This window comes from Pipistrellus kuhlii, unplaced genomic scaffold (assembly GCF_014108245.1).
Source record: "Pipistrellus kuhlii isolate mPipKuh1 unplaced genomic scaffold, mPipKuh1.p scaffold_m20_p_11, whole genome shotgun sequence".
In the NCBI taxonomy this organism is placed as follows: domain Eukaryota; kingdom Metazoa; phylum Chordata; class Mammalia; order Chiroptera; family Vespertilionidae; genus Pipistrellus; species Pipistrellus kuhlii.
In genome coordinates, this window is record NW_023425416.1 from 47,700,432 (window position 1) to 47,714,706 (window position 14,275).

The 14,275-nt window shown below is 42.3% G+C and overlaps 1 protein-coding gene across 2 annotated transcripts; it reads left to right on the top strand.

Annotated features, from left to right (window-relative positions):
• The first annotated feature begins 1,568 nt into the window (after window positions 1-1,568).
• ZNF197 (zinc finger protein 197) lies at window positions 1,569-11,252 on the top strand. Of its 2 annotated transcripts, XM_036432028.2 has the most exons (6): window positions 1,569-1,676; window positions 4,113-4,591; window positions 5,992-6,139; window positions 6,671-6,762; window positions 7,024-7,150; window positions 7,990-11,252. In XM_036432028.2, exons 2-6 carry the CDS (start codon window positions 4,202-4,204, stop codon window positions 10,293-10,295), a joined length of 3,063 nt encoding a protein of 1,020 aa, XP_036287921.1. In that variant the 5' UTR covers window positions 1,569-1,676; window positions 4,113-4,201; the 3' UTR covers window positions 10,296-11,252. The 2 variants fall into 2 exon arrangements, with proteins under 2 accessions (XP_036287921.1, XP_045435420.1); XM_045579464.1 differs by lacking the exon at window positions 7,024-7,150 and having other exon boundaries at window positions 7,990-8,121.
• Window positions 11,253-14,275: the final 3,023 nt, after the last annotated feature.

Consider the following 14,275-nt stretch of genomic DNA (forward strand, 5'->3'; position numbering starts at 1 on the left):
TATAAAACTGGAGTCATAAAACTTTTTGCAGGAAGTAGTTATAATTTTGCCAATAAATATCTGTTATTTATTTGTTATAAATATCACCGATTTTTCTTTTTCTTTTCACTTAATTTCTTTGTTCAGAATAGGAAAAAACAGTTCACTTTACTTTTATTTAAGCGGATATCTTTGGAATGAAGAAGTGATTCTGGCTTGTTTCTGATTAAAATATGAGCTTGTTTTCATACTGGTAATATGTAAATGAGAGTTCAGGAGCCATTAGATAGTGTCCTCTGTTCGTTTCTCTAAAAACCTGTCCCACCTCCTCTCTGGCCTCATCTGAGTTTCAAACCTGTACTATATTACATGGACCTTCCATGGCTGTATGAAACCTGCATGTTCCCAAAGTCCATCCTGGCGTCAGAAGGTAGGTTTGTGAGGGGCCAAAAAGGAGATGGCAGGCTCCTTTCTGACACGAAGATACAGGGTCTGGCTCGTTCTCACTCCTCCCAGTGACCATTTCTTTTCTTTTCTTTTTAATATAGTTTATTGAATTTTTACAGAGAAGAAGAGAGAGGGATAGTTAGAAACATGGATGAGAGAGAAACATCGATCAGCTGCCTCCTGCACACCCCCCACTGGGGATGTGCCCACAACCAAGGTACATGCCCTTGACCGGAATCAAACCTGGGACCTTCCAGTCCACAGGCTGATGCTCTATCCACTGAGCCAAACCGGTTTCGGCTCCCAGTGACCATTTCAAGTCTAAGTGGCACATTTTTTGTGGATTGCAGACATGCAAAAGCTGTATGCAGTCTTTGAAACTAAGGCCAGTGGACCCCAAATCTGGGATTCACGGGAGGTAATTTCACACATTCAAACACATTTCCCAGGCCCACCAAATCAGCTCAACTGGAGCAGGGCCTAGGGATCTGTATAAAACAAAACTCTCAGTGGGGATTGAAGAAAATATTGTAATAATTATTCATTTTTCCTCAGAAGAGCCCGTGAATCACAAAATTATTGAGACATACACCAAAGTTTGTAAAATCATGACAAATTTGCAACCAGTTTACAGAGTGTGAAAGAAAATGCTGTCATATTTGCAGTGTTGGCTTAACCACAGAATTTAGCAGAGATTCCTGGTGGTTTCTTTTAAAAATACATTTTTATTTATTTCAGAGAGAGGGCGAGGGGGTATGAGCTATATAAAAATTTATTATTATTATTATTATTATTATTATTATTATTATTTTAAAGAAATGCATATGTTCAAGAATAGAGAGGAAAAGGTGCCCAGGAGGTCAATATGAGAAATTACTCCCAAACAGCCTCAATGTACATGCAAACTAAAACAGGTCCAGCTCCTTCTGGAGGCCACAGGCGTCCTAGGGTTGGGGGGCCGCGTGCTCCTCCCGCATCCTTCCCTTAGGAAACGCAGCAGCCCTACCACCCATTCCCTGGGAGGAACCAAGACCCCAGGGCCTCCCAGCCTAGCCACTCCAGCCTCCAGCGGAGGAGCCATAGAGACGTGGCTTCCTAGACCTAGACAGCTGGGGGTGGGCGTGGCGAGCAGCCGGAAGTCGAGGCTCCGGGGGACATCCGCATCCTTCCGGGTCTCCGCTGCCGGCTCGTCTAGTTCTGCAGTCACTTCCCGGCGCCCCGGCGGCCGGAGCCGGAGCCGCGGGAGCCGGGTGAGCGGGGCGCCGGGGCGGGTGGGCGTGCGCCGAGGGCGCCCGGGGGCGCTGTCCTCCCCGCGCGGGCCGCCGGCCGGGCGTCCCTCCTCGGCCCGGAGAGGAGGTGGGCGCTGCGGCCTGGGCTCGGGCAGCTGCCGCTGGGAGGCTTTGCGGACAGCACCGGGGGCCTGTGTGTGGCCCCGCGCCCGAGCCCCATGGCTCCGGGGCCCCTGGGGACGCAGCCGGGCAGCCTCCCCAGTCCTCTCCGAGGCGGACGCCCAGACGCACCTGCAGAGGCTCCCGGACTAATGGGACTTTTTTCTCTTCCTGGAGGGATGGATGGACCAAGTCCCACCCTTTAATTTTGTAATATAATGGGATTTAAAAAGCAAACTTAGACTACTTGTACCATTACTTTAGAAAATATACAGGATGTCCCCCCCTCCCCCCAAAAAAGTATACACACTTTGAGTGATTGTAAAGTCAGTGTTTATTAACATATGTTCATTTTCAAAAGTTGAAAGATTCTACAGAAATGAATACCTTTTTTTTTTTTTTTCTTTTTTTTTTCCCCCCCAAAGCCTGTTTTCAAACATGACCATTTTGGTCCAGGCACTGCTGATTTAAAAAAAAAATATATATATATATCTTTTATTTGTTTGTTTACTTATTTTTACAAAAACAATTCTTTCTGTGCCTGTTTGTCCTCCTATTAATTATACTTACACATTATATTGAAACTGTATTTATATTTTTGCCTCCATTGCTCATTTATAAGCATGCTAAATAAACTTAATGAAGGTGCTGTCCTCTATCACTGATACAGATATAACATAAGTATCAGTGATATAGGAAAAGGTATTTACTTATTTTATTTTTAAAATATATCTTATTGATTTTTTTACAGAGAGGAAAAAATTTTTTTTTACGGAGAGAAACATTGATCAGCTGCCTCCTGCACACCTCCTACTGGGGATGTGCCCGAAACCAAGGTACATGCTCTTGACAGGAATCAAACCTGGGTCCCTTCAGTCTGCAGGTCAATGCTCTTATCTACTGAGCCAAACTGGCTAGGGCTAAAAAGGTAATTAAAACTATACCTTTTTTGGCCCAACAGTTGTTATTTTTTCAAGGAATTTTTCCTGGAAAGATAAAAAGATTTGTAACCAAAAACTTATTATCAAGGATAGTTATTGTGGCCTAATTTATAATAGGGGGAAATGATAAACAATATAAATGTAAAATAACAGGGGACTCTTAAGTATGAATGAACTCATGTGCTCTTAATAATGATGACTACTTGATATTATGTTCACAACAATACGTGTGGGAAGTCAGTTCCAGAGCAGTCCAGTTGGATCCAGTCTTGTGCTCCAAATTGGAGAGAACACTGCCCTGAACACAGCAGGGATTATTCCTGGTTTCTTGTGTTTCCTGGTTTTACAAGTTTTCTGTTTTGTAATAAGAAAATTGTATCAGGATTAAGACCATGGTTACTTGTTGACTCCACAGAACATAGGAAAGAATGCAAGTTACAGAAGGTTAACTAACATTTGAATCTATATACCAGGCACTGACCAAAAACTTAAAGTGTACTTAGACATCAAATGCTTAAAAAAAACGTATAAAATAGAATCTGTTATTATCCCTACTTTTCAGGTTAAAAGACAGACTCAGAAGTGAGGTAACTTGTGTAAAATCACACAGGGCACCCTGGCCGGTTTGGCTCAGTGGATAGAGCGTTGGCCTGCAGACTGAAGGGTTCCGGGTTCGATTCCGGACAAGGGCACATGCCTGAGTTGCAGGCTTAATCTTCGTGTGGGGCATGCGGGAGGCAGCTGATCAGAGATTCTCATCATTGACATTTCTGTCTCTCTCCCCCTCTCCCTTCCTCTCTGAAATCAATAAAAATATATTAGCCGGGATCGGTTTGGCTCAATGGATAGAGCATCGGCTTGGGGACTGAGGGGACCCGGGTTCGATTCCGGTCAAGGGCATGTACCTTGGTTGCGGGCATGTCCCCAGTAGGGGGTGTGCAAGAGGCAGCTGATCGATGACTCTCTCATCGATGTTTCTAACTCTCTATCCCTTCCTCTCTGTACAAAATCAATAAAATATATTTTAAAAAATAAATAAATAAATAAATAAAAATATATTTAAAAAACAAACAAACAAAAAAAAACACAGGGCCAGCCAAGATGCCCATTGTTGGAGTCTTGGATAAAGGAAGGAGTCGCTGTGAGTAACAACCAAAGGAATTTCATGTCTGTGGTTTCAGCAATGGTCTGGCTGCCTGTCCCCAGAGCCTTGAGCAGGGGTTTTGTCCAGGGAGGAACTGCTGCGAGCCTACGAACTTGCATTTAGGGATTTTTCCTCTGCATCACTGGGAGCTGCCGGGGGGCTGGAAAACTTGGTGGTTTCACTGCATTAACTTTAACAATGATTTTTTTGAAGTTTTGCAGGTGATGTTCTCCAAGCTCTAAAGGAAGAAGTCCAGCCAGGATTGAGGGGGCCCAGAGAAGAGGCTTTCATAACTAAAGACAATGACAAGAGAAGCTTGGGCCCACAATGCTCTGAGACAGGAGGGTCTTGTTAAAGGGAAGGACGATACCTGGAAATGGGGAACCAGCTTCCAAGGGAGCAGCTCCTCTGTTTGGGAGACCTCCCAAATGCACTTTAGACAGTTGCGGTACCATGAGACGGCTGGGCCCCAGGAGGCGCTGAGCCGGCTCCGGGAGCTCTGTCGCCGCTGGCTGAGGCCAGAAGCGCGCACCAAGGCCCAGATCCTGGAGCTGCTGGTGCTGGAGCAGTTCCTGAGCATCCTGCCTGGGGAGATTCGGACCTGGGTGCAGATCCATCGCCCTGGAAGTGGTGAGGAGGCCGTGGCCCTGGTGGAAGAGGTGCAGAAAGACCTCGATGGACCAGTGCTAAAAGTGAGAAAGGGCGAGGGGGAGGAGTTTGGGATGGAAGGAAGGAGAAAATTGAGGCAGGACTGGAGCAAGTGTGTGGTTTTTCATTAACTATAGCATTTTAAGCCCTAACTTGATTGGCTCAGTGGCTAAAGCTTCGGCCTGTGGACTGAAAGGTCCCAGGTTCGATTCCGGTCAAGGGCATGTACCTTGGTTGCAGGCACATCCCCTGTGGGAGGTGTGCAAGAGGCAGCTGACCGGTGTTTCTAACCATTCCTCTCCCTTCCTCTCTGTAAAAAAATCAATAAAATATATATATTTAAAAACAAAAAGCAATAGCATATTAGCAACCCTAATGGTAATTAGAACAGGTTCGTGAGCTATTCAGACCATAGGATATCTTTGCAATTAATTAAATTTATGAGTGGGGTCTTTGGGCCCAGTTCAGAATCAGCACAAGGTCATTGACTGCACTCAGTCCTCCTGGGTGATGCTTGCTAATGCTGAGTTTGGTTCAGGAACCTGAAGAATATAAGGTTGCTAGGTGTTCTCCTGAACAGAGCATATGTATTCTTTGTTTGCAATGATGATGTGAACCTCAAGTTAAAAGGCAGAGAGAAAATAAGAATGAAGCTTTCTAGATCTGGCGAGACTTTGCCACGTGTTCCCCTACTTGAGTTTCTGTGAGTCAGAGGATTGGGTGGAGATATTTGCTTCTGATAAGATTTTATATCCTTGACTATTAAGTTGGGATCTTCTATAGTTCTTATTGTGTGTGTATGTGAGATCTCTGTCAATCTAGAAATATTTCCATTGGAAGTCTGAAACAGAATTTCACCTTGGCAGTGGCACCAAAGATGGGCTTGTTTAATCATAAAAAATGAGAATTTTGGAGCTATATATTTCATGAAACATCACTAATACATCTGCCTCTTTTGAGAGATAAGAAAACAGAGGCAGAAAAGAGTTCACTGGATTGCCTTAGGCCAGACATCTAGCTGGCAGCAAAACTACATGTTTAGACTCCTACTCTAGTGTTCCCTCTATTGGAGCAGGAAGGGATAAGTAAAGGAATGAATAAGTAGAAGAGTGTCTAAAACTAGGTCTGAAGCTAAAACACATGCTCTTAATTATTGCTTGTTACTTCCCATTCCCTCCCTAACCTTCACGCACGTCTGGCTTCTGTTTCCACTGTTCTGCTCAGTCTCCTCTGGGAGAGGTGACCAGTGCCATGAGTGGGGCTAGAGGGCAGCTCCATTGTTCTCAAGGCAAAGGTTTTCTGCTGTTCTGATGCTCCATACTTGGAGTGGGTCTCTGATCTCACAGTTCCAGGTTATGGGCAGAAAGAGGTCCACAGTGGTTAGGTGAGTTGATTTTCTGGAGGTACAATAAGAGCCAGCTTATTTTGTTTTGTTTATTCCCAGGTTCCAGTCCTTGTCCAGGACCAGGAGGCCATGAGCATGCCAGGAACAGCACATCCTCAGGCACCCCCAGGCAGCCACTTAGAAGCTGAAATTTGCCCAAATCCTCTTACTGATCCAGCTGTGTTCAACCTCCAGGATCCTCAACATGGTACTTATATAGTAGCCCTGGCTTTGGGTTTCCTTTCTTTTCTTGGGCCTTTACAGTGGCTTATCCCTCTACTCCCGGAGAGAGAGAGAGAGAGAGAGAGAGAGAGGCACAAACACTAGAGGCCCAGTGTACAAATTTGTGCACCAGTGGGTTCCCTTGGGGTGGCCTGCAGATATTGGGCCCAGCTCGTGCCCTCAGCCTCACAGCCCCGCCTGGCACCCTGACTTGGCCTGGCACTGCCCCCTCATCTGTATAGATTAGGGGTGTCGAACTCAATCAGAGAAGGGGCCAAAATCTAAAATCCAGCCTAAATCGCGGGCCGAATGGTTTACTGAACAGTCATAAACTGTCATTGTGATGGAAACGCAGCAGAGTGCAGTGATGACAGTGCGGTGCGGGCCACATTGCAAGGCCTGGCGGGACGGATTTGGCCCGCGGGCCTTGTGTTTAACACATGTGGTATAGATATTGGACTTGCAGTAGTCAGCAGGGACAGCAGAAATCTCAATGCTGCTTTTCCTCCTTCCTCAGATTCTCCTGCCCCTGAAGCTTCTGCCCTTTCTCAGGAAGAGAATCCAAGAAATCAGTTGATGGCACTCATGCTCCTAACAGCCCAGCCCCAGGTGAGGTTTGCATCCTTTTTCCTTCCTAAGGATCTATCTGAACCACCCATCATTACCATCAAGTGCCCTCTCTCATCCTAGTGCTTAGTGTCCAGTTCCCATCTCTAAATCAAGGTCCATGCTATATGAAGGCAGACTTTATGTGGAGTCTTCCTATATCGCTGATATCCCTTGCCCACCTCATGACCTCACAGTGTGAAAGGAACCTTTCAGTTGGGGAGCTCCGGGCATGGATAACCACACACATACCTGTTATTTCAGGAGTTGGTGATGTTTGAGGAGGTATCAGTATACTTCACTACAGAGGAATGGGCATGCCTGGGCCCAATTCACAGGGCCTTGTACTGGGATGTGATGCTGGAGAATTATGGAAATGTGACCTCCTTAGGTAAGGCTTTTTGTCCCATGATTCTTACCTTTATTATCAGCTTTTGCTTATTTACTGATTATGAAAATAGTTTATACTTATTTTGGAAAACAAACTGTTAGAAAAGAAAAAATTTTCCTTAAAATATATTTTATTGAGTTTTTACAGAGAGGAAGGGAGAGGAATAGAGAGCTAGAAATATCGATGAGAGAGAAACATCAATCAGCCACCTTTTGCTCACCCCCTACTGGGGATGTGTCTGAAACCAAGGTATATGCCCTTGACTGGAATCGAACCAGGGACCCTTCAGTCCGCAGGCCAACACTCTTATCTACAGATTAGGGTTTAAGTTGCTTTTTAATGGACTTTTTTTCCTCAGATTAATTACTTTCAAGTAATTCAAAATTGTTTATGGAGTTGACTCTTCAACATTCAACATTGCCTTTCAGAATCCTTAGGTATATATTTATCTTCCCAAGAAGAAAATAAAAATACTGTTTTTTATAAGCCAAATGATGCTTCTTTTTCCATCCAACTTCCTATTCCTCAATTCTGAACCACCTATATAAAATCACATGTTCTCTCTTATTCTCCCTTACATCTATGCTTTCAACATCAGTATATTTTTTAGCTGCTCCTTGAAGACAAAGCATTAGGTGCATCTGACAGTAAGTTCTGTTAATCCACTTATAACATTCTGTCAATATAGCATTCTGCTTTGAACCTGTGTTTAATGAAAAGTTTATCCTTTTTGTATGCATGTAAACATGTATCCTTCTAGCCTGTTAAAGTTGTTTGAAGATTTGTTCTCACTAACACAGAGACTTGGTAACATTTGCATTTTTTATTCTTTCTACCAGAATGGGAGACCATGACTGAGAATGAGGAGGTATCAGCAAAGTCAAGCATACCTCATAGAGCAGATTCTCAGAAAGGAATATCAAGAAGACTTCAAGGAGGTATTCCCCAAATCCTTGATTTTGAGAAAGAGTGTGCATGGCAAGTTTCGGCAGGTCAGTGGGGAAGTGAAACAAGTGAAGGAGATACACCGAAGAAATGTTCCCTCTGCGAACGAGACAATAAGAAAAGGTCTCTGCCAGGAAAACGAGGCCGGAAGTGGAAGGAATTTGGAGAAAGCTTGACTCTAGGTTTAGCTCTTTCTGAAAGTTTAATGGGTATTGAAGGAAAGAAGTTTTATACATGTGATATATGTTGTAAACATTTCAGTGAAATCTCCCATTTTATAAACCACCGGAGAATCCACACTGGTGAGAAACCTCATAAATGTAAGGAGTGTGGAAAAGGCTTTATTCAGCGTTCAAGCCTTCTGATGCATCTACGGAACCATTCTGGGGAGAAACCTTATAAGTGTAACGAGTGCGGGAAAGCCTTCTCTCAAAGTGCTTACCTTCTAAACCATCAGAGAATCCACACCGGGGAGAAACCTTATAAATGTAAGGAGTGTGGGAAGGGCTTCTCTAGGCATTCAGGCCTTATTATACATCTGAGGCGCCACTCTGGGGAGAGACCTTATAAGTGTAATGAATGTGGGAAAGTTTTCTCTCAGAATGCTTACCTCATTGACCACCAGAGGCTCCACAAAGGGGAAGAACCTTATAAATGTAACAAGTGTCAGAAAGCTTTCATCCTGAAGAAGAGCCTTATTCTGCACCAGAGAATCCACTCTGGGGAAAAACCCTACAAATGTGATGAATGTGGAAAAACATTTGCTCAGACCACGTACCTTATTGACCACCAGCGACTGCATAGTGCAGAGAACCCATACAAATGCAAAGAATGTGGAAAAGTTTTCATTCGAAGTAAAAGCCTCCTTTTACACCAGAGAGTACACACAGAAAAGAAGACCTTTGGTTGTAAAAAATGTGGCAAGATTTTCAATTCTAAGTCAAATCTCATTGACCATAAGAGGATGCATAGCAGAGAGAAGCCTTATAAATGTACTGAATGTGGGAAAGCCTTCACTCAGAGTGCTTACCTTTTTGACCACCAGAGACTACACAATGGGGAGAAGCCCTATGAATGTAATGAATGTGGGAAAGTTTTCATTCTAAAGAAAAGCCTCATTTTACATCAGAGGTTCCACACTGGAGAGAATCTCTATGAATGTAAAGATTGTGGCAAGGTTTTTGGTTCTAACAGAAACCTGATTGACCACGAAAGACTCCACAATGGGGAGAAGCCCTATGAATGTCGAGAGTGTGGGAAGACCTTCGTTATGAGCAAGAGTTTCATGGTCCATCAGAAACTTCATACACAGGAAAAAGCCTACAAATGTGAGGACTGTGGGAAGGCTTTCAGTTACAAGTCAAGCCTGTTGGTACATCGGAGAATCCACACTGGGGAAAAACCCTTTGAATGCCGTGAATGTGGAAGAGCTTTCAGTTCTAACAGAAATCTCATTGAACACAAGAGAATCCATAGTGGTGAGAAACCCTACGAGTGTAACGAGTGTGGCAAATGCTTCATTCTGAAGAAAAGCCTCATTGGACATCAGAGGATTCACACAAGGGAAAAATCTTACAAATGCAGTGACTGTGGGAAAGTCTTCAGTTACCGCTCAAACCTTATAGCCCATCAGAGGATCCACACTGGTGAGAAGCCCTATGCATGTAATGAGTGCGGGAAAGGCTTTACGTACAACAGAAACCTTATTGAACATCAAAGAATTCACAGTGGGGAAAAAACCTACGAATGTCATATATGTAGAAAAGTCCTCACCTCTAGCAGAAATCTTATGGTACATCAGAGAATCCACACTGGAGAGAAACCTTATAAATGTAATGAGTGTGGAAAAGACTTTAGTCAGAATAAAAACCTTGTTGTACATCAGAGAATGCACACTGGGGAAAAACCATATGAGTGTGAGAAGTGTAGAAAATCTTTTACTTCTAAGAGGAATTTAGTTGGCCACCAGAGAATCCACACCGGAGAGAAACCATATGGGTGTAATGATTGTAACAAAGTTTTTAGGCAAAGGAAAAACCTTACTGTGCATCAGAAAGTTCATACAGTTGAAAATCTCTGTGAATGTGATGAGTCTAAAAAAGAATTCTCTCAAGCTTCAAACCTTCATCTTCAACAAAAAATCCAGACCCTGGAAGAATTCTCTTGGCTTCAAAATGCCAATGAGCTGAGTCCACGTTAGAGATTCAGAAAACGTAGTGTCATATGTAAAATGGGATGGAACGCCTGCCTGTTTAAGTAACTATTGGAGAAATGGCAATATGTGGTTCGTATAAGAAAAGAATTCATGTTTGCCTCTATTATATTCAAGTGAGTTGCATGTGAAAGGTTATTCTAGATTTTGAAGAATACAAAAACAAACCAAATTCTACCCGTGTTTCCCCAAAAATAAGACATCCTCCGAAAATAAGACATCCCCTGAAAATAAGACCTAGCGCAACTTTGGGAGAAAAAATTAATATAAGACACTGTCTTATTTTCTGGGAAACAGGGTAAAGTATACTCTATTCCAGACAATTCATTGTGACCTATAAAGAGACCTGGGAGCAATTGAGGACTCTGAAGAAATTGGATTTATGGGATGTGATGATGTTGAAAGTGGTAGCAAATATGTCTTTGTATTAAAAAGTAGAAGTTGTTTCTGAAAATGTATATATTATACATTTATAGATAGAATCACTGCTGCAGAATGTCTATGTGGACAATATGATTGAGACATGTCAGACATGGAGTTGGGTGAGCCAGAGCCTGCTGTTTGAGAATAATGTAAGAAGAGCACTGGATCTGGAATCAGAAGTCCTAGGCTTAGGTCCTGACCCTTTCTCTTACTGGCAATGTGTTGTTTTTACATCAGCATATAAGCCTCACGTACATTATTACACATCACATATTAACATAATGTCTACCTCAAAGGATTATTAAGAGGATTAGGTGGAAGAATCTTTGTGACAGTACTTTGTGAAGTAATTTAGTTGCCAGTAAAGTTGGATAAAAGGTGTAGTCAGTCTAGAACACAGCACAATGTAATGTTTGTTCATTAGTTAATATTAGACTCTGTGAACCTCAAAAGGTATTCATTTTTATAATAAGATGAAATGGGGTGGATAAGTAACTGGAATTGATCTCTGGAAGAAAACTTGAAAAAAAATACAGCTTTAAAAACATTTAAAGGGCCCTAACTGGTTTGGTTCAGTGTATAGATCACATGTGTCAAACACAAGGCCTGCGGGCCAAATCCGTCCCGCCAGGCCTTGCAATGTGGCCCGCACCGCGCTGTCATCACTGCACTCCGCTGCGTTTCCATCACAATGACAGTTTATGACTGTTCAGTAAACCATTCGGCCCGCGATTTAGGCTGGATTTTAGATTTTGGCCCCTTCTCTGATTGAGTTCGACACCCCTAGTATAGATCATCGGCCTGCAAACCAAAAGGTCCCAGGTTCGATTCCAGTCAAGGCCACAGGTGCAGGCTCCTTCCCCGCCTGGGCCCTGGCCAAAGCTTGTGCAGGAGGCAACCAATCTATGTGTTTCTTTCTTATCAGTGTTTCTCTCTGTCTTTCTCTCTCTCTCCCACTCTCCCTAAAAAACATCAATGGAAAATTATCCTCAAGTAAGGATTAACTCCCCCTACAGAAAAGTGTTTAAGGGAACCCTGGCTGGTGGCTCAGTTGGTTGAAGTGGCATCCCATACCAGGCGTCCTCAAACTTTTTAAAGTGGGGGCCAGATCATGGTCCGTCAGAGAGCTGGAGGGCCGGACTATATGAACTACTAATTCCTACTGTAACACCTCGGTTGCGCTCACTGCCCAAAAAACCTGGCGGGCCGCATCAGACTCCTCTGCGGGCCGCATATCGCCCGTGGGCCGTAGTTTGAAGACCCCTGCAATTGCCAGTTCAATTCCTGGTCAGTGCACATACCTAGATTGCAGGTTTGATCTCCAGCCGGGGTGCATATGGGAGGCAACCAATCAATGTTTCTCTTCCTCCCTTCTCTCTAAAGTCAATTTTTAAAAAATGAATTTTAGGTTGTTTGCTTGAACAACTGGAAAATTATTATTTTTTTTAATGTTTAAGGGAGTTAATAGACCCTAGTTTGTTTTTAGATAATACTGGCTTATGGAAAAATATGTCACCTATTAACACTGATACCAATGCGAACAATTTCTTTTCAACCTTCGAGTTTGAAATCTAGTGTATGTAGGGTATCAGAATGGAAGGGCAGGCCTATGTTGCTTACTTTGTTCATAGTCCTTAACCCCAATCCATGAGCTGATTATCCCTGCCGTTGTCCTTCTCAATTTCTTTATCACTATTGACATGAGAGAGCTTTTTACTCAGGAAATAACATTGTCTCAGCACTCAACTACACAAACTTCACACAGAGCCAAGCCCTTCAACCTCCAATTAAACGAATTCAGAATCCATTTCTGGACTGTCAAGCCCATTATTCCCTTTAAAACAACAATTCATTCAGTTTTCCCTTTTGTACATTTGTACATTTATAAATTTAATTCAGCCTATATTCTTGAGTTCATAATTTTATGTTGTCATTCTCAAACTCCAATTCTTTAGTTGGACTATTAATATCAGCATTGTGTTTCCTAATTACTAGTAGTACTGAAGTGGTATGTTGATTATAATTATTAATTCAACTCCAAAGTTCCTTGAGGGTTGGTTCCTCATTAGAATGAAGGTACCCAAAAGTGAATACTGAAATGGGCCTGGTTATGAGTTAGATGCTGCAAGTTTTCTTGGACAAATGCCTTCATTTCTTAGAACTTTGATTTCCTCGTCTTTTAAGCAGGAGGAAGAATATCTACCTCATGAAGTTGTTACAAGGTAATGAATATGAAATTGCACTATATCCAGCTGCAGAAGAATCACCCCAGATTATGTAATAAGTACAAAGGTAAATGTTCTTTAAGAATGGGAAAAACTAGCATTTACCTCTTAACCAATTAAAATGCAGCATTACTAAGGCTGAAACAACCCTATAATGTGCCTCTTCATGGAATACAGTAAGCCAAAAGTATAACCTGAATTCATCAAGCTGCTTAGACCAGATTGTCAGTTTACAGGACATACAGGAAGCAGAACAAGGTAAATGACACCAGGAGAAATTTATATATGGAATATTGTACGAGAAAACTACACTATATTCTTCAAAATGACAATGAGGAAAAGGGGAGAGGTGATAATCTTTGAAGCTGAATATTAAGAGTTTATTGTACTGTTCTCTGCTTTTATATACAATATGTATGAAATTTAACACAGTAAAAGGTATAAAAAGTGAATGAGGAAGCTGGGTTTAAAAGATAGTAAAGATCATCTGCCAAACATGGCTCAGTGGTTGAGCATCAGCCTATGAAGCAGGAGGTCACAGTTCGATTCCTGGTCAGGGCACATGCCTGGGTTGTGGGCTCGATCCCACTGTGGGGGTGTGCAAGAGTCAGCTGATCAATGATTCTCATCATTGATGTTTCTATTTCCCTCTCTAAAGTCAATAAAATATAAACTTTTAAAAGATTCTAAAGATCAGTAAGAAGCTAAAGCAGGAATGTAGACTCACACAAATGCCAAATTGGATTTTTGATAAAGATACAAAAGGAATTCGGCAGAGGAGGGACTTCTCAGCAAATGCTGTTGGAACGATTGGATATCCGTAGGCTAAATAAATAAGTAGTTGGGAACTAAGCAAAGAATTCTTAGATTTTTATAAAAAAAGAAAGAAAATGCTCCATAAGAGGAAAAAAATATTTGCTCTTTAAAAGACTCTTGAGAGGCCCGGGCTGGCATGGCTCAGTGGTTGAGCATCTGCCTATGAACCAGGAGGTCATGGTTTGATTCCGTGTTTGGGCATATGCCCCAGGGGTGTACAGAAGGCAGCAGATCAATGGTTCATCATTAATGTTTCTGTCTCACCCTCTCCCTCTTCCTCTCCCTCTTTGAAATCAATTTTAAAAGTAAAAATAGTAAAAGACACTTAAGAAGATGAAATATTTACAAATTATACATTCATACAGCATTTATATTTAGACTATCTATAAAATTCTCCAAACTCAATAGATTTAATTTAAAAATGAGCAAAGTCACACATTTCACCAAAGTATAGATGGCAAATAAGCAAATGAAAAGTCGTTTGACGTCATTAATCATTAGGGG

Bases quoted from the DNA above. Each gene is read 5' to 3' on its own strand.
- ZNF197 (XM_036432028.2), top strand. From the start codon at position 4,202: ATGACAAGAGAAGCTTGGGCCCACAATGCTCTGAGACAGGAGGGTCTT. The intron at 4,592-5,991 runs GTGAGAAAGGGC...GTTTATTCCCAG, and splicing joins TCGATGGACCAGTGCTAAAA to GTTCCAGTCCTTGTCCAGGA. The intron at 6,140-6,670 runs GTACTTATATAG...CTCCTTCCTCAG, and splicing joins CCTCCAGGATCCTCAACATG to ATTCTCCTGCCCCTGAAGCT.